General features: G+C 42.7%; 1 protein-coding gene across 2 annotated transcripts in view; it reads left to right on the forward strand.

The window, feature by feature from the left end:
* The first annotated feature begins 1,064 nt into the window (after positions 1-1,064).
* The window catches only part of LOC139562568 (leucine-rich melanocyte differentiation-associated protein-like), a 467,479-nt gene continuing 444,663 nt past the window's right edge, over positions 1,065-23,880 (forward strand). The window contains exons 1-2 of one of the 2 annotated variants that reach the window (XM_071380342.1): positions 1,065-1,517; positions 2,551-2,651. In XM_071380342.1, the coding sequence (XP_071236443.1) occupies positions 1,476-1,517; positions 2,551-2,651 (143 nt within the window). In that variant the 5' untranslated portion in view covers positions 1,065-1,475. The remainder of the gene's footprint in view (positions 1,518-2,550; positions 2,652-23,880) is intronic. The other variant, XM_071380341.1, reaches the window with a different exon arrangement.

A 23,880-nucleotide genomic window follows, 5' to 3' on the forward strand; every position in this document is an offset into this window, starting at 1 on the left:
TTACCTGTCTGCGCCTCAATAACAGAAGGGTGACCAACTTTTATTTTAGCAGGTGGCGTCTGTTAATCCATGCTGTTTAGAAAAGCATTCATAAAGTATTGTTTATTTTTTTTACTTGTTTGGATGAGTATAATATTACAGTTTCTTATTTCATGGGTTTTTATTCAGTAAATGCATTGTTTATATCTCATACCAGAGTGGTTTGGTTGTATGATGAAAGAGACTGGCTAATTATAGTACTCAGCCTAACATCATGTATACTATAGGAATATGGGATTATTTGAGAGGAAAGTGTCTAGAGGTGTAAAACTACAATTTGCACTTATTAAATTATACTCCTGTCCTGGCAATATCACTATTGTACAATTTGCAATCATGTACTTACTTATTACCCATGTTACCACTCCTCAATCGCGGTGAAATCAGAAGAATCAAAATACATTTCAACAGGGTCACTGAAAATGTAGGCAAGAAAAGGCGCTAACGAGATCGTCCCCCCCCAAAGTAATATCATTGGTTCAGAGTTTGTTTTGATATTTCAACCTGCGTGTCCCGATCGTTTCTGCTGTGGGTGAACAAAATCAACAGCGGACGCACGTTCGGTTTGGTCAGCAAGACACTGCATCTCAGTGCTTGAGGCGTCACTACAGACACCCTGGTTCACAACCAGCGGTGATTGGGAGTCCCATAGGACGGCGCACAATTAGCCCAGCGTCGTCCGGGTTTGGTCGTCATTGTAAATAAGAATTTGTTCTTAGCTGACTTGCCCGGTAGAAGAAAAAAGTATAATAATTGCTTAAAGTTCAGAATGTCTCCAAAACCATATCAATGTCTAGACAGAGCATTTGGGCATCGTCGGGGCAGAAAGGTACGTGGAATGACTCCAATGCAATGTAAGCAAGCAGGTCGGATCTGCTGAATACCAATTACAGGTGAATCAGGCTATAATTGCATGTTAATTAGGTTACCAGTACCAACTAATGGTCCCCAGTGAACCCCAAACAAATAAAGTGTGTAAGTAGGCTAAGTATGTAAATCCCACATCCTATAAGGCTTGCACTGATGAGTAATAGTAAATAGGCTAGTGTTTTGCATTCTACCAATCACCTGTTCCAGATGCAATCTTATTCAAACTTTAAGCTCTTAGCCTAGCCTATATCGTAATTAGTTCCAACCACAGTTCAGGAACAATAACTAAGAATATAGGACTGTCTCCACCACTCTGAAATGCGACACAAGCGAATCCTGACATAATTCTAGTAATAGCGCGTTTCCGCATTGGATCAGCTGATTCGGAGGAAGTATGCGGAAGAAGTAAATTCGAAACCTCAAGTAACCAAACAAAATAGTGACCTTTCTGGAAAGCTACTGACAGTAAAGTGTTTTAAATTATTTTAAAGCATTAGAGTATCTGTACCAGTTCCACTCCAGTAGTTATTTCACAGAGGTAGCCTAGTAACTGAACGGTCATCATCATGGCATGCAGCGACTCTATGGTCACAATGAATGGAACCCAAGTAAGTGTGAATCATTTCCAACATTTCGTGTAGGTTGCATTTCTCGTGTGCAATTATAAACGAACAGTATACAGTAGGATAGTTATCAGTGTATGTCGCTCAGGTTTTGTTTTTCGTGCATTTCTGGTAGGCTACGCTGCATTGCCTCCATTGTCATGTGCTGCTACTGTCATGTGACTTAAATAACTTTTCAGAACTTTTGCGGAACTGTAGTGTTTTGGCAGGTAGAATGCAAACTCGTTTTTATAAAGTTTGAAACACATCACTGCAGCGCAGATATGGCTTTATCATCTAGTCTATTCGATGGTGTTTTATCAATGTGTCGAAGCTGAGCAGTGAGTACAGTTGTGTGCACAGGGCAGGTGTACAGAGTCAATATACTACCGTGCACCTTAAAGGTTACAGAGCATGTTTAAATGAAAGTGACAATGTAACTGACCAGGTATCAAACATCCAGAGACCTGGAAGGTTTCTCACATTGGCCTAGCCATCAAATGGCTTAAATACATTCAATGTCCAATATTCTGTCATTGATTTATTCAGGGGAGCACAAATGAGACCATGGTTTCATTCACGATGGTGCCCTGAGTACAAACATTTTCTCAATCAAGAAAATGAATATTATTGGATGTGTATTTGATAGAGAATGTATTGTTGTTCGTTTCACAAGTCCTCAGGTCACAAGCAAAGGTAAACCGTTCAACATACCACCTACTCTGCCCCATAAGCTTAAACACATTCACTCCACCATGGGCTATTTACTCTTACTCACTTTAACCTAGAAACGGACTGGCCATAGAACAGTTTGGGCAGATGCCTGATGTGCTGGTCCACCTTTAGCCCAGTAGGCCTGTCTAAAATCTTATTATCGTTTTGCACATACTGATCATTATTCCGCTAACAATGGGGACCTCAAGGAAAGAAATCCACCGGTGTGTTAGAAATGCCCGGGCCAATTTCTGGTCCCACTCTGTCACTATTGTATCCCATTAATTAACATGTATCTATGTGTCTCTCTGTTGTTGCTTTACAGGTTTCCTATATTGGACACGACTGTGAGGACATCCCAGAGTTCCTTGGAGAAAGATATGGATGCTTGGCAAGACGGCTAGATCTCAGCTTCAATCAGCTACGGTATGAAATGAGTCCTGAATACTTCCATGGACACAGTGCTGCCTTGAGGGTGGTGCTTTGTGTTAGGTCACATCTCTTATTAAGTAAGATACAACTATGTAAGCATACCCTTCATTAATAAATTATTACAAGTAATATACATACTCTTACACTAGATTACTTATAAATAGGATTGCATACAGGCCTTGCATAGTCATGCAGTCATCAGTGTGGTGGTGGGTGGACGCAACTCAATATTAAGAAGGTGATCCTAATGTTTGGTTTACTCAGTGTAGATGGATGGTACACTGACCTGCCTTCATTGTTTTTACCACCTTATCTGATAAAGATAGGTTGATGTATCTCAGTAGAAAGATCCCGATGTGCCCATTGTACGTGTACATTTTAGTCATTTAGCAGACACTCTTATTACTGTAGAGGCACAATTAGGGTTAATTGCCTTGCTCAAGAGCACATCAACATTTTTTGTCATAGCTGTGTGAAGGGCAGGATCTTTGCATTATCTGCATTAAGTGCAATTGAATATGTTCACATTACGTCCACTATGTGGTCTGGCATGTCAGAGGGACATCAAAAATCTTGTGAGGGCCTCGGACTGCATCCCAAACGGCAGTCTTCGGGCCCTGGTCAAAAGTAGTTGGCTATAGGGAATATGGTGCTATTTAGGAGACACTGAGCAGCGGAGAGCTGGGGTGGCTGCTACCACGCTGTGGCTGAATTAAAGGCCTGATCAATAAATGTGACATGTTAATGCAGGGGCCAAATAGAATAAAAGATCCTTCTGACAGGACCTGAAGAATCACCTTGTGGCAGCTGGTTCAGAGCGAGGGAGGGGGGGGGGCGGGGTGCCGTCTCTGTCATCTCAGCAGCAGGACTGGCAAAGTTTATCTGACAACTAAAAGAGGAGAGATGATGGTTAGAAGGTGCTTTTGTTTCTTGACCTGTCAGGGCCTTGAAAGGCCTCTGAATGGAGGCTCTTTTTGTCACGTCGTCGAAAATTGGCGTCGTCCAGCATTGTCTGTGCTGGAAATGTGGATTCTTGTTTAATTGATTCGCTTTGCGCCCGAGTCCTGTCACGTTAATAATTGCTAAGTCCCGCACCCCAGCCCAGTCTGTCGTGAATAAATGTGTGCTTATCAGAGCATTAATAATCCTAATGAACCGCAGCGATTGAAAAACTAGCGTTGTGTTTGCTGGAGTTTGATTTGCCTGCCTTTCCATTCGCTGAGGGCGTCAAACTCTGAAGATTTCAGACATGATTGCCCCCCTTGAATGTGAAACAAAGGCAATGTGGTAAAATGTGTAAACTGCAGCCTTCTTCAATGGATGTAATAATGTTAGGCTGGTTGGTCATTTGCTGTTGGGTTTTGAGTTGTTATTACACAGTTAATAACAAGAGAACAGTTAGTAGGCTAGATCTTTTAGTAAATGTGTTGATTGATGTCATTCAAATGCTGATGACATTATTTTTTCGATCAGCCTTATCTTGAATAATGAATGATCGCATTCTCATATCTATTACATTATAAATATGTTATATGTTATATTATAGGTATGTTTCTATATAATATATATGTTATATATTATATTAGATACATTGTAGATATGTTATATATTGCTTTTTGTGCAGGTTATGAACAGTGTGGTTTGACTTGTGCCTTTCACTAACCTTAGAGTCATCCTAGGCAGAAACTCTAGAGACATAGGAGACAGAGACAGTCCTTTGAAGGCTATTGATTTATCGAAATTGACTTCAATACAATCATACAGCCATGGTTATACTGTGTGTCCAGGGCCCTGACTTTCTCCTGGATAGGTTGGTTGCAGTCAGTGGTAACAAAAAACTTCTAGTCGTATGTTTATGGGCTCGTTTGAGTGGTAAGGCGAGAGCAACCAACTGTAGATGAAAGTTGAGGAGTGAAGTTGGGGAAGGTGCATCTGCGACAGCCTAAAGTTGGACACTGATGTAGTTTTCCAACAGCAAGGCTCAGATCAACATGGCAGTGTTTCCATTGTTTATAGAAGTTGTTCTTTATAATGTTGAAATATTCATGTCTCCAACCCCCATATCACACACTCACAAACTGAAAATATATGTGTGTACATTGTACAATCAATTGGTGAGAGGTTGTGTAAAGTTCATGCAGTCGACATGTAGGCAGGCGTAAGTCGGACAATTTGTATCCCCATAATGCAACACACTTTGAAAGGCGCTGACCAACGATGGTCACCGACTTGACAGAAGTGATCCTCTCTAGTGCTCCCACCATCATCCAGTTGTGGTGAGGTGATTTTATTGTTTCCCTAGCCTGGTCTCAGATCTGTTTGTGCCGTCTTGCCAACTCTTATGGTAATCAGTTAGCAAGACAGCACAAACAGATCTGGAACCAGGCTATTATTTCCCTACCTATTCCTCATACACTGGATGTGTGCGAAGAGGGATATAGCTAGACAGACTGTCCATGTTGCATAGCTCTAAAATACAGTAATGTCTACCTTCCATACAGGACACGGCTTCATGGAAGTTGACTGCTACAGGCCTAATTTACCTGATGCAATTGCTGTACAATATGATCTTGTTGCCATCTGATGCACATTCAAATGTCATAAAAAATCAACACTGCAGAGCTCTCCCTGTTCTCTGCCCTGATTGTATCACTGCTGATCATATCTGGAAATGTGCATGTACACCCTGGCCCATCTACCCAATTTTGACTCGTACTCTGTTTCACTGATTTCTGCTCTTGTAAAAGCCTAGGTTTTCTGCACCGTTAACACTAGAAGCGTATTACCTAAAATTGATCAATTGAAAGTGTGGGTTCACACTTTCAGTTCAGATGTGTTGGTCATTACTGAGACGTGGTTAAGGAAGAGTGTTTTGAACACTGATGTTAACCTTTTCTGGTTATAACCTTTTTCGGCTAGACAGATCTTCTGAAGGTGGTGGAGTGGCAATCTTTACCAAGGATCACCTTCAGTGCTTAGTTGTCTCCACCAAGTCTGTCCCTGAACAATTTGATTTGCTGGTTTTAAGCATTAAATTTTCAAATAGCTCTTTGTTGACTGTTGCTGGGTGCTATCGTCCTCCATCAGCACCGGCCTGTACTCTACCTGCCCTAAGCTCTCTCCTGGCCCATTACACTAAGTCTGAATGTGTCCTGCTAGATGACCTAATCTGGGACATGCTTAAAACACCTGACCAAGTCTTAAAGCAATGGGACTCCCTAAATCTCTCTCAGATTATTACCAATCCCATAAGGTATGACTCCAAACACCCAGAAAAGGCTACTCTCCTCAATGTTAACCTCACAAATAATCCTGATAGGTATCAGTCTGACGTTTTCTGTAATGACCTTAGTGATCACTGTTTTACAGCCTGTGTTGGTAATGTCTGCTCAGTGAAACAACCTGTCCTGATTTGTCATAGACGCTTGCTAAAAAACTTTAATGAGCAAGCCTTCCTTCATGACCTGGCCTCAGTAAATTGGTATAGAATCAGCTTGATTCCCTCTGTCGAAGGCGCTTTGACCTTATTTTTTAAATATTTTTAGTGGTATTGTTAACAAACACACCCCCATAAAGAAAATGAGAATTAAAAACAGATTCCGCCCCTGTTTCGACCGTGATCTGGCAGTTACTCCACCTCAAGAATTCCATTTGTCGAAAAGCTCGGCACACGCATACTCATGCTGACTGGCTCTCGTTCAGGCAAATGAGAAATAAGTGCACTCGGCTATCTGGAAGGCCAAAGTTAGTTACTTTAAGGAGCAGTTCTCTCTCTCTGTGGGTCTAACCCCAAGACGTTCTGGAAAATGGTTAAAGACCTGGAGAATAAACCCTCATCCTCACAGCTGCCCATGTCCCTTAATGTTGATGATGTGGTTGTTACTGACAAGAAACACATGGCTGAGCTCTTTAATCACCACTTCATTAAGTCAGGAATCCTATTTGACTCAGCCATGTCTCATTGCCCGTCCAACAATTCCACATCTCCCATCACTTCTAATGCGACTAGCCCCGATTCTCCTCTCTCCTCTTCCCCTGCCCCACTACAAAAGTTTCTCCTTGCAGGCATTCACTGAGTCCAAGGTGCTAAAAGAGCTCCTTAAACTTGACCCCCAAGAAAACATCTGGGTCAGATGGTTTAGACCCTTTCTTCTTTAAGGTTGCTGCCCCTATCATCGCCAAGCCTATCCCTGACCTTTTTAACCTGTCTCTGCTTTCTTGGGAGGTTCCCATTGCTTGGAAGGCAGCCATTGTTCGTCCTTTATTTAAAGGGGGAGATCAAGCTGATCCTAACAGTTATAGGCCTATTTCTATTTGCCCTGTTTATCAAACGTTTGGAAAAACTTGTGAATAATCAACTGACTGGCTTTCTTGATGTCTATAGAATTCTCTCTGTTATGCAATCTGTTTTTTGGTCAGATTGTGGACGTGTCACAGCAACCTTAAAAGTCCTAAATGATGTCACCATTGCCCTTGATTCTAAGCAATGTTGTGCTGCTATTTTTATTGACTTGGCCAACGCTTTTGATATGGTAGACCATTCCATTCTTGTGGGCCGGATAAGGAGTATTGGTGTCTCTGAGTGGTCTTTTGCCTGGTTTGCTAAATACCTCTCTCAAAGAGTGCAGTGTATAAAGTCAGAACATTTGCGGTCTCAGCCACTGCCTGTCATCAAGGGAGTACCCCAAGGCTCGATCCTAGGCCCCACACTCTTCTCAATTTACATCAACAACATAGCTCAGGCAGTAGGAAGCTCTCTCATCCATTTATATGCAGATGATACAGTCTTATACTCAGCTGGCCCCTCTCCAGATTTTGTGTTGAACGCTCTACAACAAAGCTTTCTCTGCCCTTAACCTTGTTTTGAACACCTCCAAAACAAAGGTCATGTGGTTTGGTAAGAAGAATGCCCCTCTCCCCACCAGTGTGATTACTACCTCTGAGGGCTTAAGGTAGTCCCCTCATACAAGTACTTGGTAGTATGGCTAGACAGTACACTGTCCTTCTCTCAGCACATATCAAAGCTGGTTAAATCTAGACTTGGTTTCCTCTATCGTAATCGCTCCTCTTTCACCCCAGCTGCCAAATTAACCCTGATTCAGATGACAATCCTACCCATGCTAGATTACGGAGACATTTATAGATCAGCAGGTAAGGGTGCTCTCGAGCATTCTTTACCATTCGTCCATCAGATTTGCAACCAATCCTTATAGGATACATCACTGCACTCTATACTCCTCTGTAAACTGGTCATCTCTGTATACCCATCGCAAGACCCACTGGTTGATGCTTATTTATAAAACCCTCTTAGGCCTCACTCCCCCCTGTCTGAGATATATACTGCAGCCGTCATCCTCCACATACAACACCCGTTCTGCCAATCACATTCTGTTAAAGGTCCCCAAAGCACACACATCCCTGGGTCGCTCCTCTTTTCAGTTTGATGCCGCTAGCGACTGGAACGAGCTACAAAAAAAATACTAACTGGACAGTTTAATCTCAATCTCTTCATTCAAAGACTCAATCATGGACACTCTTACTGACAGTTGTGGCTGCTTTGCATGATGTATTGTTGTCTCTACCTTCTTGCCTTTGTCCTGTTGTCTGTGCCCAATAATGTTTGTACCATGTTTTGTACTGCTACCATGTTGTTCTGCTGCCATGTTGTGTTGCTACCATGTTGTTTTCATGTGGTGTTGCTTCCATGCTGTGTTGTCAAGTGTTGTTGTCTTAGGTCTCTTTTTATGTAATGTTGTGGTGTCTTGCTTGTCGTGATGTGTGTTTTGTCCTATATATATTTTTTTAATCCCAGCCCCCGTCCCCGCAGGAGGCCTTTTGGTAGCCCGTCATTGTAAATAAGAATTTGTTCTTAACTGACTTGCCAAGTTAAATAAAATAATTTGTTGGTTTTAGAAAAGATCAAGGCCCGCATTTATGTTCCTCGTTCTTGATCGCGTCACATTAAGATCAAATATGTATATCTCTGACATTTCTCATTTCATTATTAATATTTCATTTGGTTAAGGGGGAATCTTAGATTTCAGATATTATTATTGGACTTCAAATGATTCTCTGAAAAGAGGAGAATGGGTGAAGTTACCCAAGCCATTTGGCACTAATAGTATTGATTGATTGACTGATAGTTGTGTATTAGGTGTTGGATTACAAACTATTTGATTTCCCTCTAAACTTATTACTGGTGAGGCTTGTATTCATGTCATCAAGACATCTCACTTTTCCAGCTCCCACCATCTCATATCTAGGGCCAGTATTTAATTTCTGACCAGCAGAACTCTGGTTCCTGTACGTTCTGGAGTTTTCTGGTCTGTGGCCTAATGAAACAACTGATCCTGTTGCATAGTGTAAATTAACCACCCTTTAATAAAAGCATTCTTTGCGATGATTGGAGGCTGTGGAGGTCACATGATTGGGTGGAGCTGTGAAATTCAATTAGCGAGTAGACGTGACGCTAGCTCAGGGTCGTAGTTATCCCCATAAGAACTCCCCTTGAGGACAAAGGAACCCAGTCCCACAGCTGTGTGTAAAACATGTAGTCTGTCCCTGATGAGAGGAACTCTCTGTGATACCGCCTGTACTTGTTATGAATCACTTCAAAACAAGTGCTTGAAGTCTCCTCGCCCCTATCAAGATTTGTTTCACGGTACCGCTCTGTAGACACACCAGTGTTTCACAATTGTGACCCCATTTCGGTGACGCCAAAAGTAACCCAAGTGCAAACTGCCTTGACGACTGACACTTTGTCAGACAGTGGGAGTGGACTGTCTTCAGTATAATATGTTTATATCCGTCAGCCCAGTTAACAGCTCTCATCCACTAACTTGACAATGAGTGCCAGTGAAAATGAGGCAGCACCTGTCACTGAAGTATGTGTGTGTGTGTGTGTGTGTGTGGCTGGGAAGGTAAAGTCAGGAGATAAAGTTGGTGTAGCAGCCTGTCACACCTACACCTCCTATCCCCATGCCAACCTGTCAGGCTGCCTCATTGATGTGTTGAGAGAGTGAGACGCCGAGACCAATGTAGCAGTTGGAGGACAGGGGTGGATATTATTGTGCTGTCCACTTAGTTTCAGGTCAGGTGTGTGTGTGTGTGTGTGTGAGAGAGAGAGACATTGCGACGATGGGGAATACACTGTAGACACCACTACTGTCTAATGGTTACTACTAGAGCCAGTGTCTGTCGTAGGGGTTTCAATCCATTACCTGCTGTAATATCATATATGACACATGAGGAGAATACATACTAACATTATCTGGTTGTTTCAGTGCAACAGACGAGTCACATCTCTGTTCAGACGAAACATGACTTTGAGACTTGTTTGTAAAGAGACATTTCTGGAAAATCATTTGACAGGTTTCCTCCTTGTCACCACCACGCTCGGCTTCAAATGTCTAAAATGTTACTTTTTATACTTTAATCGGCTGTGTTGTTGTTTCTGATTGCAAATGAGAGGGATAGGGTCCTGTGTAGCCTGTTGTCTCATCACATGCAGTAGGTCTCAACTGTAGTGGTACTTGTATACAGATCAAGATGGATGCCAAAGGTACACACACTGGTAACTTTGGGGAGCGTTTTATTGAGCCACACTGCTGCGTCATAGTGTTCAGATGTATATTGTGGTGATCACTGCTGTGTCGTAGTGTTCAGATGTATATTGTGGTGATCACAGCTGCGTTGTAGTGTTCAGATGTACATTGTGGTGATCACAGCTGCGTTGTAGTGTTCAGATGTATATTGTGGTGATCACTGCTGCGTCGTAGTGTTCAGATGTATATTGTGGTGATCACTGCTGCGTCGTAGTGTTCAGATGTATATTGTGGTGATCACTGCTGCGTCGTAGTGTTCAGATGTACATTGTGGTGATCACAGCTGCGTTGTAGTGTTCAGATGTACATTGTGGTGATCACAGCTGCGTTGTAGTGTTCAGATGTACATTGTGATGATCACTGCTGCGTTGTAGTGTTCAGATGTATATTGTGATGATCACAGCTGCGTTGTAGTGTTCAGATGTATATTGTGGTGATCACTGCTGCGTCGTAGTGTTCAGATGTACATTGTGGTGATCACAGCTGCGTTGTAGTGTTCAGATGTATATTGTGGTGATCACTGCTGCGTTGTAGTGTTCAGATCACAGCTGCGTTGTAGTGTTCAGATGTATATTGTGGTGATCACTGCTGCGTTGTAGTGTTCAGATGTATATTGTGATGATCACAGCTGCGTTGTAGTGTTCAGATGTATATTGTGGTGATCACTGCTGCGTCGTAGTGTTCAGATGTATATTGTGGTGATCACTGCTGCGTTGTAGTGTTCAGATGTACATTGTGGTGATCACAGCTGCGTTGTAGTGTTCAGATGTATATTGTGGTGATCACTGCTGCGTTGTAGTGTTCAGATCACAGCTGCGTTGTAGTGTTCAGATGTATATTGTGGTGATCACTGGTGCGTTGTAGTGTTCAGATGTATATTGTGGTGATCACTGCTGCGTCGTAGTGTTCAGATGTATATTGTGGTGATCACTGCTGCGTTGTAGTGTTCAGATCACAGCTGCGTTGTAGTGTTCAGATCACAGCTGCGTTGTAGTGTTCAGATGTATATTGTGGTGATCACTGCTGCGTTGTAGTGTTCAGATCACAGCTGCGTTGTAGTGTTCAGATGTATATTGTGGTGATCACTGGTGCGTTGTAGTGTTCAGATGTATATTGTGGTGATCACTGCTGCGTCGTAGTGTTCAGATGTATATTGTGGTGATCACTGGTGCGTTGTAGTGTTCAGATGTATATTGTGGTGATCACTGCTGCGTCGTAGTGTTCAGATGTATATTGTGGTGATCACTGCTGCGTCGTAGTGTTCAGATGTATATTGTGGTGATCACTGCTGCGTTGTAGTGTTCAGATCACAGCTGCGTTGTAGTGTTCAGATGTATATTGTGGTGATCACAGCTGCGTTGTAGTGTTCAGATCACAGCTGCGTTGTAGTGTTCAGATGTATATTGTGGTGATCACTGCTGCGTTGTAGTGTTCAGATCACAGCTGCGTTGTAGTGTTCAGATGTATATTGTGGTGATCACTGCTGCGTTGTAGTGTTCAGATGTACATTGTGGTGATCACAGCTGCGTTGTAGTGTTCAGATGTATATTGTGGTGATCACTGCTGCGTTGTAGTGTTCAGATCACAGCTGCGTTGTAGTGTTCAGATGTATATTGTGGTGATCACTGCTGCGTCGTAGTGTTCAGATGTATATTGTGGTGATCACTGCTGCGTCGTAGTGTTCAGATGTATATTGTGGTGATCACTGCTGCGTTGTAGTGTTCAGATCACAGCTGCGTTGTAGTGTTCAGATGTATATTGTGGTGATCACTGCTGCGTCGTAGTGTTCAGATGTATATTGTGGTGATCACTGCTGCGTTGTAGTGTTCAGATCACAGCTGCGTTGTAGTGTTCAGATGTATATTGTGGTGATCACAGCTGCGTTGTAGTGTTCAGATCACAGCTGCGTTGTAGTGTTCAGATGTATATTGTGGTGATCACTGCTGCGTCGTAGTGTTCAGATGTATATTGTGGTGATCACTGCTGCGTTGTAGTGTTCAGATGTACATTGTGGTGATCACAGCTGCGTTGTAGTGTTCAGATGTATATTGTGGTGATCACTGCTGCGTCGTAGTGTTCAGATGTATATTGTGGTGATCACTGCTGCGTTGTAGTGTTCAGATCACAGCTGCGTTGTAGTGTTCAGATGTATATTGTGGTGATCACTGCTGCGTTGTAGTGTTCAGATCACAGCTGCGTTGTAGTGTTCAGATGTATATTGTGGTGATCACTGCTGCGTCGTAGTGTTCAGATGTACATTGTGGTGATCACTGCTGCGTTGTAGTGTTCAGATGTATATTGTGGTGATCACTGCTGCGTTGTAGTGTTCAGATCACAGCTGCGTTGTAGTGTTCAGATGTATATTGTGGTGATCACAGCTGCGTTGTAGTGTTCAGATCACAGCTGCGTTGTAGTGTTCAGATGTATATTGTGGTGATCACTGCTGCGTCGTAGTGTTCAGATGTACATTGTGGTGATCACTGCTGCGTTGTAGTGTTCAGATGTACATTGTGGTGATCACAGCTGCGTTGTAGTGTTCAGATGTATATTGTGGTGATCACTGCTGCGTTGTAGTGTTCAGATCACAGCTGCGTTGTAGTGTTCAGATGTATATTGTGGTGATCACTGGTGCGTCGTAGTGTTCAGATGTATATTGTGGTGATCACTGCTGCGTTGTAGTGTTCAGATCACAGCTGCGTTGTAGTGTTCAGATGTATATTGTGGTGATCACAGCTGCGTTGTAGTGTTCAGATCACAGCTGCGTTGTAGTGTTCAGATGTATATTGTGGTGATCACTGCTGCGTCGTAGTGTTCAGATGTATATTGTGGTGATCACTGCTGCGTTGTAGTGTTCAGATGTACATTGTTGTGATCACAGCTGCGTTGTAGTGTTCAGATGTATATTGTGGTGATCACTGCTGCGTTGTAGTGTTCAGATGTACATTGTGGTGATCACAGCTGCGTTGTAGTGTTCAGATGTATATTGTGGTGATCACTGCTGCGTTGTAGTGTTCAGATCACAGCTGCGTTGTAATGTTCAGATGTATATTGTGGTGATCACAGCTGCGTTGTAGTGTTCAGATCACAGCTGCGTCGTAGTGTTCAGATGTATATTGTGGTGATCACTGCTGCGTCGTAGTGTTCAGATGTATATTGTGGTGATCACTGCTGCGTTGTAGTGTTCAGATGTACATTGTGGTGATCACAGCTGCGTTGTAGTGTTCAGATGTATATTGTGGTGATCACTGCTGCGTTGTAGTGTTCAGATGTACAGTGTCAGTCAAAAGTTTAGACAAACCTAATCATTCAAGGGTTTTTCATTATTTTTACTATTTTCTACATTGTATAATAATAGTGAAGACATCAAAACTATGAAATAACACATGGAATCATATAGTAACCAAAAAGGTGTTAAACAAATCAAAACATATTTTAGATTCCTCAAAGTAGCCACCCTTTCCCTTGATGACAGCTTTGCACACTCTTGGCATTATCACAACCAGCTTCACCTGGAATGCTTTTCCAGCAGTCTTGAAGGAGTTCCCACATTTGCTGAGCACTTGTTGGCTGCTTTTCCTTCACTCTGCAGTCCAACTCATCCCAAACCATCTCAATTGGGTTGAGGTTGGGTGAATGTGGAGGTCAGGTCATCTGATGCAGCACTCCATCACTCTCCTTCTTGGTCAAATAGCCCTTACACAGCCTGGAGGTGTGTTTGGTCATTGTTCTGTTGAAAAACAAATGATAGACCCACTAAATAAATCACAGACAGTGTCACCAGCAAAGTACCATCACACCTCCTCCTCCATGCTTCACGGTGGGAACCACACATGCGGAGATCATCCGTTCACCTACTCTGCATCTCACAAAAACATGGCGGTTGGAACCAAAAATCTCAAATTTGGACTCCAAACCAAAGGACAGATTTCCACCGGTCTAATGTCCATTGCTCGTGTTTCTTGGCCCAAGCAAGTCTCTTCTTATTGGTGTCCTTTAGTAATGGTTTCCTTGCAGCAATTTGACCATGAAGCCCTGATTTAATGCAGTCTCCTCTGAACAGTTGATGTTGAGATGTGTCTGTTACTACATTTATTTGGGCTGCAATTTCTGAGGCTGGTAACTCTAATGAACTTATCCTCTGCAGCAGAGGTAACTCTGTATTCCTTTCCTGTGGCAGTTCTCATGAGAGCCAGTTTCATCTTAGCGCTTGATTGTTTTTGCAACTGTACTTGAAGATTCTCGAAATTTTCTGTGTTGACTGACCTTCATGTCTTAAAGTAATGATTGACTGTTGTTTGTCTTTTCTTATTTGAGCTGTTCTTGCCATAATATGGACTTGGTCTTTGACCAAATAGGGCTATCTTCTGTATACCACCCCTACCATGTCACAACACAACTGACTGGCTCAAACGCATTAAGAAGGAAAGAAATTCCACAAATTAACTTTTAACAAGGCACACCTGTTAATTGAAATGCGTTCCAGGTGACTACCGCATGAAGCTGGTTGAGAGAATGCCAAGAGTGTGCAAAGCTGTCCTCAAGGCAAAGGGTGGCTACTTTGAAGAATCACATATAAAATATATTTTGATTTATTTAACAGTTTTGATGTCATCACTATTATTCTACAATGTAGAAAATTGTAAAAAAATAAATAAAAAAAACCTGGAATGAGTAGGTGGGTCCAATCTTTTGACTGGTACTATATGTTGTGTTGGTCACTGTCCTCTACTCTGTACTGAACAGATACATCTCACTATCTCACTTGTCTTTTATTGATGATGTAAGTGCTCCCCTTAGTACAGTATGTGCAGAAATAGACGATATAGACCTATTGGGTCTCAATAGTCAAAGTCATCTAAATTAGTCTACAAAGTCTTACATTCTTCAGCACAATGATATACAGTAACTGTGTGCTCTAACCAGGACAAGACCCATCATGACTGTGTTTTAACCAGGACAAGATCAATCTTGATGTCCCATCATGTGCTCTACTGTCATCCAATGAACCACGGCTGCTGTTCCCTGCTCCCCCCCACACCCACCCAAAGCTGTAGAGAGAGATGAACGTGGAGTTTTTGCATTGCAGATCAACCCTCTTCCACCGGTGTGTGTAGGATAAGGCTACAGTACGTCAGCCATGGCAGCCATTTGGCATTTTAATGGAAAATCAAGTATGCTAACTCACAAGTAATAAAAAACGAACTAAAGTGCTCTAAATGTCGCCCAGCCTGTCAAATGAGATGTTAGTAGTGTGATGAAAACAGAAAAAGGAAGACAACGTAGGGAGGGGACCCCCGGTTACTACTTCGAAATGAAATAAAACCTTGTATGGCCTGTCATCCATGTCGTTTTATATTCATATCTAAAGCACATTATGGTATTACTCCGCCACACGCCTCACTCATCTGTCTCTCTTAATGCGTCACAGGCGGCGCTCCGTCTTTCAAGTGTCCGTATGTCAACAGGGAAAGGGGCCTGCTAATTGACAAATGGGTGTCACAGACATGAAGTGCTCCTTTTCCATCAGAGCTAGACACTGGGTGTTTGATGGGGAACCAGAGGAGGGGAGGGGGGAATATTATTGGCATAAACCCAGTAAGAGCCATCAGACTGGGGCTGAAATGAGAAGTGACAAGGGAGAGAGAGGCTGTCATTGTCTTGGCTGAGTGTTCGGTCTGCAGAGTATGCAGATAAAGTGTCAGTTGGGGGGAGGGAGGGTATGAAAAACCGTCTGTATGAAGACTTCAAATTACTTAACTGGGAGTGTGTGTCCGTGTGTTTGACTTGGCGCTGGTTTGTATATATTTCATATCTGATCTATCAGTCCCATTTAGGAGTAATATTCTGTATAACCAGGTTTGCATCTCATGAATTAGGGCCAATACAGTGTTCCTCCAGACAGATTTAAAACAGAGAGATAAGAGAGACAAAGCCAGCCGACCAGGAAGTAATATATTCATATTGGAAGCTATATGCAATTTCACATCAATTCTGTCCTATTGAAAACACTCCATTTTAATTTTCATTGGAACAATTTCCACAGTGATGGACCACTCAGGGGAAAGTGCAGAGATGGGAGAGAAAATTGAGAGAATAATGGGACTAGATGGAATGGATGTAATGAGTTGTCAGTCTGTTGTTTTTCCTCGTCTCGCCAGTTGTTGTGCATCTTTGTCCAGTAATGACAACTTGCAATCTCATGGTAGTTGATGAAACACTGTGGTATCTTCTAGGAGGAAATAACACTAAGAGTTACTAGCTTTGGCAACACTAAGTTGACCTTAAGTTCTTCCTATTCATAGAATAACCATGTTTCAAATTAGCTACTCATAAAGTAATTACAAATTAGCTACTCACGACATGCAATTACAACAAGACATTATAATTGAAATTGCATGTAAGTATATCTGTAACTAGGATCTGTACAGCTTATTGTAAAGTATGTATTTTCTGTTGTCCCTCTAACGTACAGATGTAGGATCTTAATTTGACCTATATTGTCACAGCAAAAATAATCCAGCGGCGACAACATTTTAGCATTTAGTCCATAATGTTGCTTCATCTGTGGTTAGGCTATTAGCTGGCCAAAAAGCAGGCTACATAAAAAGTGCAATACTGTTAAAATAACTGTGTGTTAGTGTGGGTTTTCAGTGAATGTATGTAAAGCACGAAGCGGTGCAGGAAAAGAGTGATCAAATTAAGATCCCACATCTGTAGTCTAACCACCTTATCCTGGAGATGGTTGCTGTCAGTTGAACTGTTGATTCTCAGCAGACAAAGCTAGTTTCCTACTAGCACTGGTATAATCTGATTGTAATGACATCATCACAACCAGTTTTGCCTGCTGGCTTTGTTCTCATAGAACGCTAGGCGTCCTTTCCTGAATACTCTCCAGGCCGACCCCAGCCCACCCCAGTCCAGGGTTAGCCAGCCTCTGCTTTCTGGCTAATGTTCATCAATGCTGTGTGAAAAGCAGAACAGAAACATACCATAGCCTGGAGAGAACTGGTAATGCTAAACACATTACAACTGTGTGTGTTTGTAGAAAGGGTTCATCAAAGGTTTTGCTATCAGCATCTGATGCCCATGTGTCAAAGTAAACGGAACCATAGCACTTAGTCAAATGAAATCCTGCTGGAGAGGGGGACCTCAATGAATGCTCAAAAAAAGAAAGACAAGGGGAAGAGAACATTAGTAGAGTTTTTCCAAATTTGTTTAGAAATATTCTCACGGGCAAGTCATGCACTCTCTGTTTTGGTAAGATGACAATCTTGTATCAGATATAAAAATAAATAAAAAATCCCACACATGTTGCAGCCAAACCGCAGCGAGGCAGCAATATGGTCCTGGTTTAGAGCAAACTCTCTCGCTCTCTGTGTTTACATACAGTACTGATTCTGACTGTAATGAAGCACTACAGGTACCATGGAGAAGACTGGGCCCATTTCAGGATCAGTGTTGCCTTTTAGATAATAATGAATAAGATTACGTGGACAGGTCAGCACTCCTACTCTGGGATGCTTATAAATACAAGCCCAAGTCTGCAGGGGCTTGACCCAACCAAGAGTACAACCAATCATGTTTTGACATGGTTTTTTTGTGTGGACCTGCTGATACTTCTGCAAAAGCTAATGGGGATCCAAATAAACAAATGACTGTGTAGGATCCCTTTTTTAAATCACACTAGGAAGGGATTTTATCGCTAGGTGAGGCATACTCCCTAATCTAGTAAGGATTATCTGCAGTATGCTCAGACTATTGAATGATAGCTAGAGTCACTCAACAGGGTCTTTCTGTGTAGTATGAATGGAGCAGTACATGCCTAGCTAGCCCATAGTCCCCCAGTCATCCCCCAGTCGTCTCCCAGCTGTATAGTCCCTTTCACCAACACTGTATTTATAATCCCTATCTATGTCTGTGTTGCAACACAACAAAAGGCCACTGATGGCAGAGAGGGACTCATCCCTAAATCACTGTCAGAGCATCGCCGTCGGCCTACTCGAAGGCATTCCACCACGGAACGCTCGCTAATCTCAGGCCGTCTCGTGGTGCTGTTGGATTCCGTAATGGAAAGGAACATCTTTATGTTCCTTTTGTTCAAATTAAATATATACTGGGCACCGGTGCCATTCCCTTTGATGAGTGTCACGTTTTTTATTGTATATCCCAAGACGGATGGCGTGCCACTGACACAGAGCGCGATCTACAGGCCTGTAGAAGGCCCTACTGCTGACACACAGCCAACACTCTGGAGGGAAGAGGAGAAAGGCTGACGGTTTATTGGCAAAGAGAGGAAGGGAGAGCGAGGACAGAGGGGGAAAGAGAGAGGATAGACTGACTGATGAAGAAAGAGAGAGTGGGAGAAAGGATGGATGAATGGAGGGAGACAGAGAGATCGAGGGAGAGAGAGAGGGGGGAATTCTGTACTTTATGGTTTTTACCACAGCCAGCTGTCACAACTCCGCCCGCTATGTGGATGGAATTTATTGGGTATTATTTAGAAACTTGTCAGTGGTAATGACTACAGCTATGATTTCAATTATCACCCACAAAATAGAGCTTAATTCACTACCTCGCCGGACATAATGAACGGGCCTGACATCATTTAAAAATAGTTCGATACCCATGCTATTTTAATATTTTATGTTGACCAGCGATTTAATTTTCCTCCCTGGTGTTTGGCATGCGGTGAAGGGTCCCACTCCCTCATGTGCCCTTCGTTTGGTTGCCCTGTCAGCTATTGAGTTCAAAGCCCTTCCCAGGGAGAGAGGGAGATATTTTTTCCATTGACACAAATCCAATTAGTTTTAGTACACAGTTTGGTGGAATAAAAAGGCTCTTTAAAATCTACAATATGTTTCCATAGCGGTTTAGTAGAGAGCAACGCTGAGTGATGTATTTTTATGGGCTGACTTGAATGGGCCAGTGGCGGACATACTCCCCTTTTTCTATTCTGACAAGTTCAAAACAATTCGCCCATACATCTTACTTATTTTCCCAGCAGCCATAGCCTGAGTCTGTGAATATTGCATAAACTAGTACTGTAGCTACTTTCTAAGATCTTGATTCTCCTACATATTTAAACACATTAAATACTTTAAGACTAACCCACAGACGTTGCCGTAAGGCCATGCAAATATGATGGGGGAAAATCGTGAATGTATTATTCCAATTTGTAAGTCGCTCTGGATAAGAGCGTCTGCTAAATGACTTAAATGTAAATGTAAATTTAATAGTGACATGTTTAGTAAGTAGGTGACTTGTGGTGAGCTGATGTCTAGTCCAGTTTTGACATAAGGGTGTGCATTTTAAACAAGTGTTAAAAGGGAGATGATTAGGGATGGCACTGAGCTGTCAACAAGGCTACTAGAATAGTATGCTCCGCTAAAGGTGAAGCTGAGCGCACATCCCAATAGTTTAACATGGCTTCCTCTTCATCTTCTCTCATCCATCTGTACCAATCTAAAAACACAGGCGAGGTGAAAGCAATACACCAGATGAATATGTAGAGCAGTGTTTCCCAACTCCCACACACGTTGGCTGTAGCCCTGGACAAGCACACCTGAGTCAACTCGTCACCTAATCATCAAGCCCTCAATGAGTTGAATTGGGTGGTTTTTGTCCAGGGCAACAACAAAAACATGTGCTGGTGTGGGTACTGGAGAGTTGGGAAACACTGGTGTAGAGGAAACTACTCTAGACTACTGAGACACACCCTAAATATCCTGTTAGTCCATGGCTCATCTAGCGTTTATGTTCTCCCATCACACTAAACCATCTCCCAGATGAATGATGTAAGCGGTGGGGTGTTCCCGTCAATGCGTCCCGAACGGAGAGGAAAAATACAGTTCCAGAGCCGCCTGGAAGCGGAACAAAGAAGGTTCCTGCTTTGCTGGTTTTGGCTGCCTGGGCAATATGGTTGCTCTCAGCTTCATGGCTCTCAATCCATCTCCCACAGTTCTCTCCAGGAGAGCGGATTGGGTTGAAAAGTGAAGACCGATACATGAGGTCTACCCAGCCAAGGTTTTAGATGATGCTTGTAGCCCTCGCCATTTTTAGAATTATGGGGAGTGATTTTTTTTTAAGAGGGCCACATGATAAATGTTGACAGTGGAGAAGATAAATCGCACCACCATTAAAGTGCATTGGAAACCCTGTCATTATAGACCTATCCCTAGTGAGCCTAGGGGACTCCATCAATATTAGAAAATATTACATCACCGCAATAAACGCTGCCTAAAATAATCATCTTTTAACCTTAGCGTCGGGAGTCATGTTTAACAGTGGTTTGCCACCCGCGGAGTGATACACTACAGCAAATCGGCTAATTTGCTTGCTTTGCAAACTCTCACCTCACTGGCAAGGGGTGAAGTTTTTTCTCCTTCTACCCCAGTTAGAAGGCTTTAAACCATTTCTGTCTCGGGACAGCTGCACCACATTCTCAGCACAGCTGTAACACATTTCCCGTTTCCATTTCAGATCAACTCAATCACATCTTTGGCAGCGTTAGCTTCTAAAAGCCCCTCACTTTCCTCTTCTCTCAGCCACCTTCCTCCCCAATCCCTATGGCCTGGTAGTGCTTAGCCTGATAGGATGGTTTATAGAGAAGGAATATATACCTCCTCACTGGGGTGAGTTTCTCTTCGGTCCTCCTTTCTCTCTCCTTCTCTCGTTTGTTTACCTTTTTAGTTGTTTGATACTCAATGTATTTCAACAGCATGGATAACTATTCTCTATAAAACAGTGCAGCTATAGGAATGACAGAATCAAAGTGTAGAGAAAGTGTTTATAGTTACATATGACATACATCAGACTGAGAGGGTTTTTTTATGGTCAGGCTGCAATACATCAGTGGTATGTTGCCTCATTCCTTTTGGTTTTACTGAGGCACATGTTGAGATAAGAAACAGTGGCGGCATGTTCCGTGTCTAGTCAGCTGACGTGTGTATTCCAGTTCAAGAATACTCTCCCTGTGAAAATGGGCATCCATTTTGAGGTTCTATCAATTTGTTTTCCCTTCATAGATATAGTCTGCCCATTAGTGTATGTACCGTGACTCTGATCACCACTGAGACAGTTTCTATGTGAACTCTGTGTATCTGTGGCTGACACTGACTATCTCAACAACAGACCATAGGCCTACATCCCGCTGATCCGCTCTCCTCTGTCTGTCCAGACATTTGGTGCTGTTTAAAGAGTTTTCCCTCGATGGTGGTGGAGGAGGAAGAAGAGTGATGTACTCCGGGCAAAGAGAACAGTCCTTTTCTTCTACTGTCTGGTGCCGGGGCTCTGGGGTCCTCAGCAGTCAGAATCCTGCCTCTGTACTGAGAGGTTTCAAAACAAAAAACAAATAATGGAGGAAGAGGTGGAGGAAGAGTGGGAGGGGGGGAAGCGAGTAGGAAGATGCAGAGGAGGATGAGGAGGTGGAGAACAGAGGGATGAGGATGGGGAAGAAAATAGGGGGCTCAGGATCCTCATGAGACAGGCTCAACAGGGTGCAGAACAGACTTGTGATCTAACCAGCCATTTGTGTCAGTCCAATGAAAGTTTTGTAGAAGGGGAAGAGAGAGAATAGAGGAGAACGAGAAGTGTAGAGAAAGTGGTGTAAAATCCCTTTACCGTCCTGTTTTTGGCAGAAACCAGGCAGGAAAGAAGGCAGGTTGGAAGAGGTGTAAAGATGTTCACGGGGCTGAGGAGGACTGTGGCATACAGAAGGCCTACAGCTGTTGGCTAGTTTGGCCGTTTAGTTTCACCTCGGGTGCATATTTTAGCATGACAGTTCTATCCATATGTTTGTGTGAGTGAGAGTAGACATTTTTAGTCACTAAACAAGATGGTTACTTGAGGGTGCTTCTAGTTGGTCAGAGAAGACATCATTTCAACCTGTTAGTGTGAATCTAACAGAATAATTACCATTTTCCTCTACTAATTCCCATAGATTTATATCAGATTCAATCTGGAGGTTTTATTTCATTGTATGAGGCATGTATTAGCTTGTTTCAAAGTAGCCTATAGCCAAAATCAGACCGTATGTTGAGGACATTATTTGTTGAACACTTCCTTATGCCATTGAAACCAGCATTTTCTATTGTTCTATCTGTTTTCAAATCAACGTTCTTTCATTGTCCAGCAGGCAAAGACACAGTCCTTGTCAAATGAGCAACCCATGCTAGTTGTTGCATCTTTAGATCTCCCCTCTTTCTAGATTTCTAACAGATATTTTCATCTCTGTCACATGAAACCGCTTGCATGGGTTCTTGCTAATTGCATTTTGTCACATTCGCTGGTAGGCTACTGCCGTGTGTGCATTGCTGCGCTTAGTGCGCTTATGACTTGAAGGAATAACAGTCGATCAACATTTTAAGCTAAATGTTCTGATCTGTTACTTTAGCCTCATTGCATTTTAAATGTACAGTAGTCTTAGTTGTGGGACTACTGTATATCAAAACAATGTTTATTTGTCACGTGCGCCGAATACAACATGTGTGGACCTTACAGTGAAACGCTTACGTACAGGCTCTAACCAATAGTGCAAAAAAGGTATTAGGTGAACGATAGGTAAGTAAAGAAATAAAAACAACAGTGAAAAACAGTAGCGAGGCTATATACAGTAGCGAGGCTACATACAGACACCGGTTAGTCAGGCTGATTGAGGTACTGTACTGTACGTACAAGGCTAACAATAACTAGGAGAAGTATGTAGCTAACTAGTGCTAGTTAATTTGTTGTTCTCACATCACTTGTCATTACTACCTGCTGCAGCGCTCTCTCAACACCAATGACTGTGCTCAACCCCCCCCCCATGGCCCTTCCCCTCCTTCCCCACCACTGACACTCACTCACTCAGCAACAGTCTGCCTCACTGCCTGATAATCAGCAGGAGCAGGTCACAGTGAAATTCATAAAAAAATTTAAAGAGATGCCATGGCGAGAAAACTGCGGACATCCTAATTGACTTGTGACATGGCTGTCAATCAAGACAAGCAGAAGGCCTATAGGCTTAGGTCAGGCTAAAAAGGTTGTCCGAACTGGATCTTTATGTTCACTTATCTCATCGACCTCTCTGTTTTGTACCAATGGATACATTGTTATTAACTTGGGAAAGTAAGTATAATCAATCAGAATTGTGGGTTCAAATCTGGCTTTTCAAGGATGTATGGTAACCACATTTAAAGAATAGACAGTATTGTCATCGTTGCTGCTATTGTTAAACATATTACAGAGACAAATCTCTCTTCCTTTCAACTGAGTACCAGTCATCTAGTCACACACACACACACACAGAGCCCCCTCTCACTGCGAATGTGTATCCTTCCAGTGTAGCTGCTTAAATTAATTATTACTTTTATAGTGAACCCCGAGGCCGTGCGCAGGCAGCTAATCCCTAAAGAGAGCTAATCCGAGCCATCCCAACAGAAAATCAATGCTGCCCTTTGGTGTTGGCATGCCATCAGGGCAGGGGGGGACACATGTCTGACAGACCTCCTGATTATTTGATGATGTGTGTTTTTGAAGTTGTAAAACCAGTGGAGGATGCTTGAGGTGTTTGAGATTGCAAAGAATATCCGTAAGCGAGGGAAGCTGATAGGAGAGGCTACAAATGGGTATTTGTGTGATTA

Source organism: Salvelinus alpinus, chromosome 32 (assembly GCF_045679555.1).
Source record: "Salvelinus alpinus chromosome 32, SLU_Salpinus.1, whole genome shotgun sequence".
NCBI lineage: Eukaryota > Metazoa > Chordata > Actinopteri > Salmoniformes > Salmonidae > Salvelinus > Salvelinus alpinus.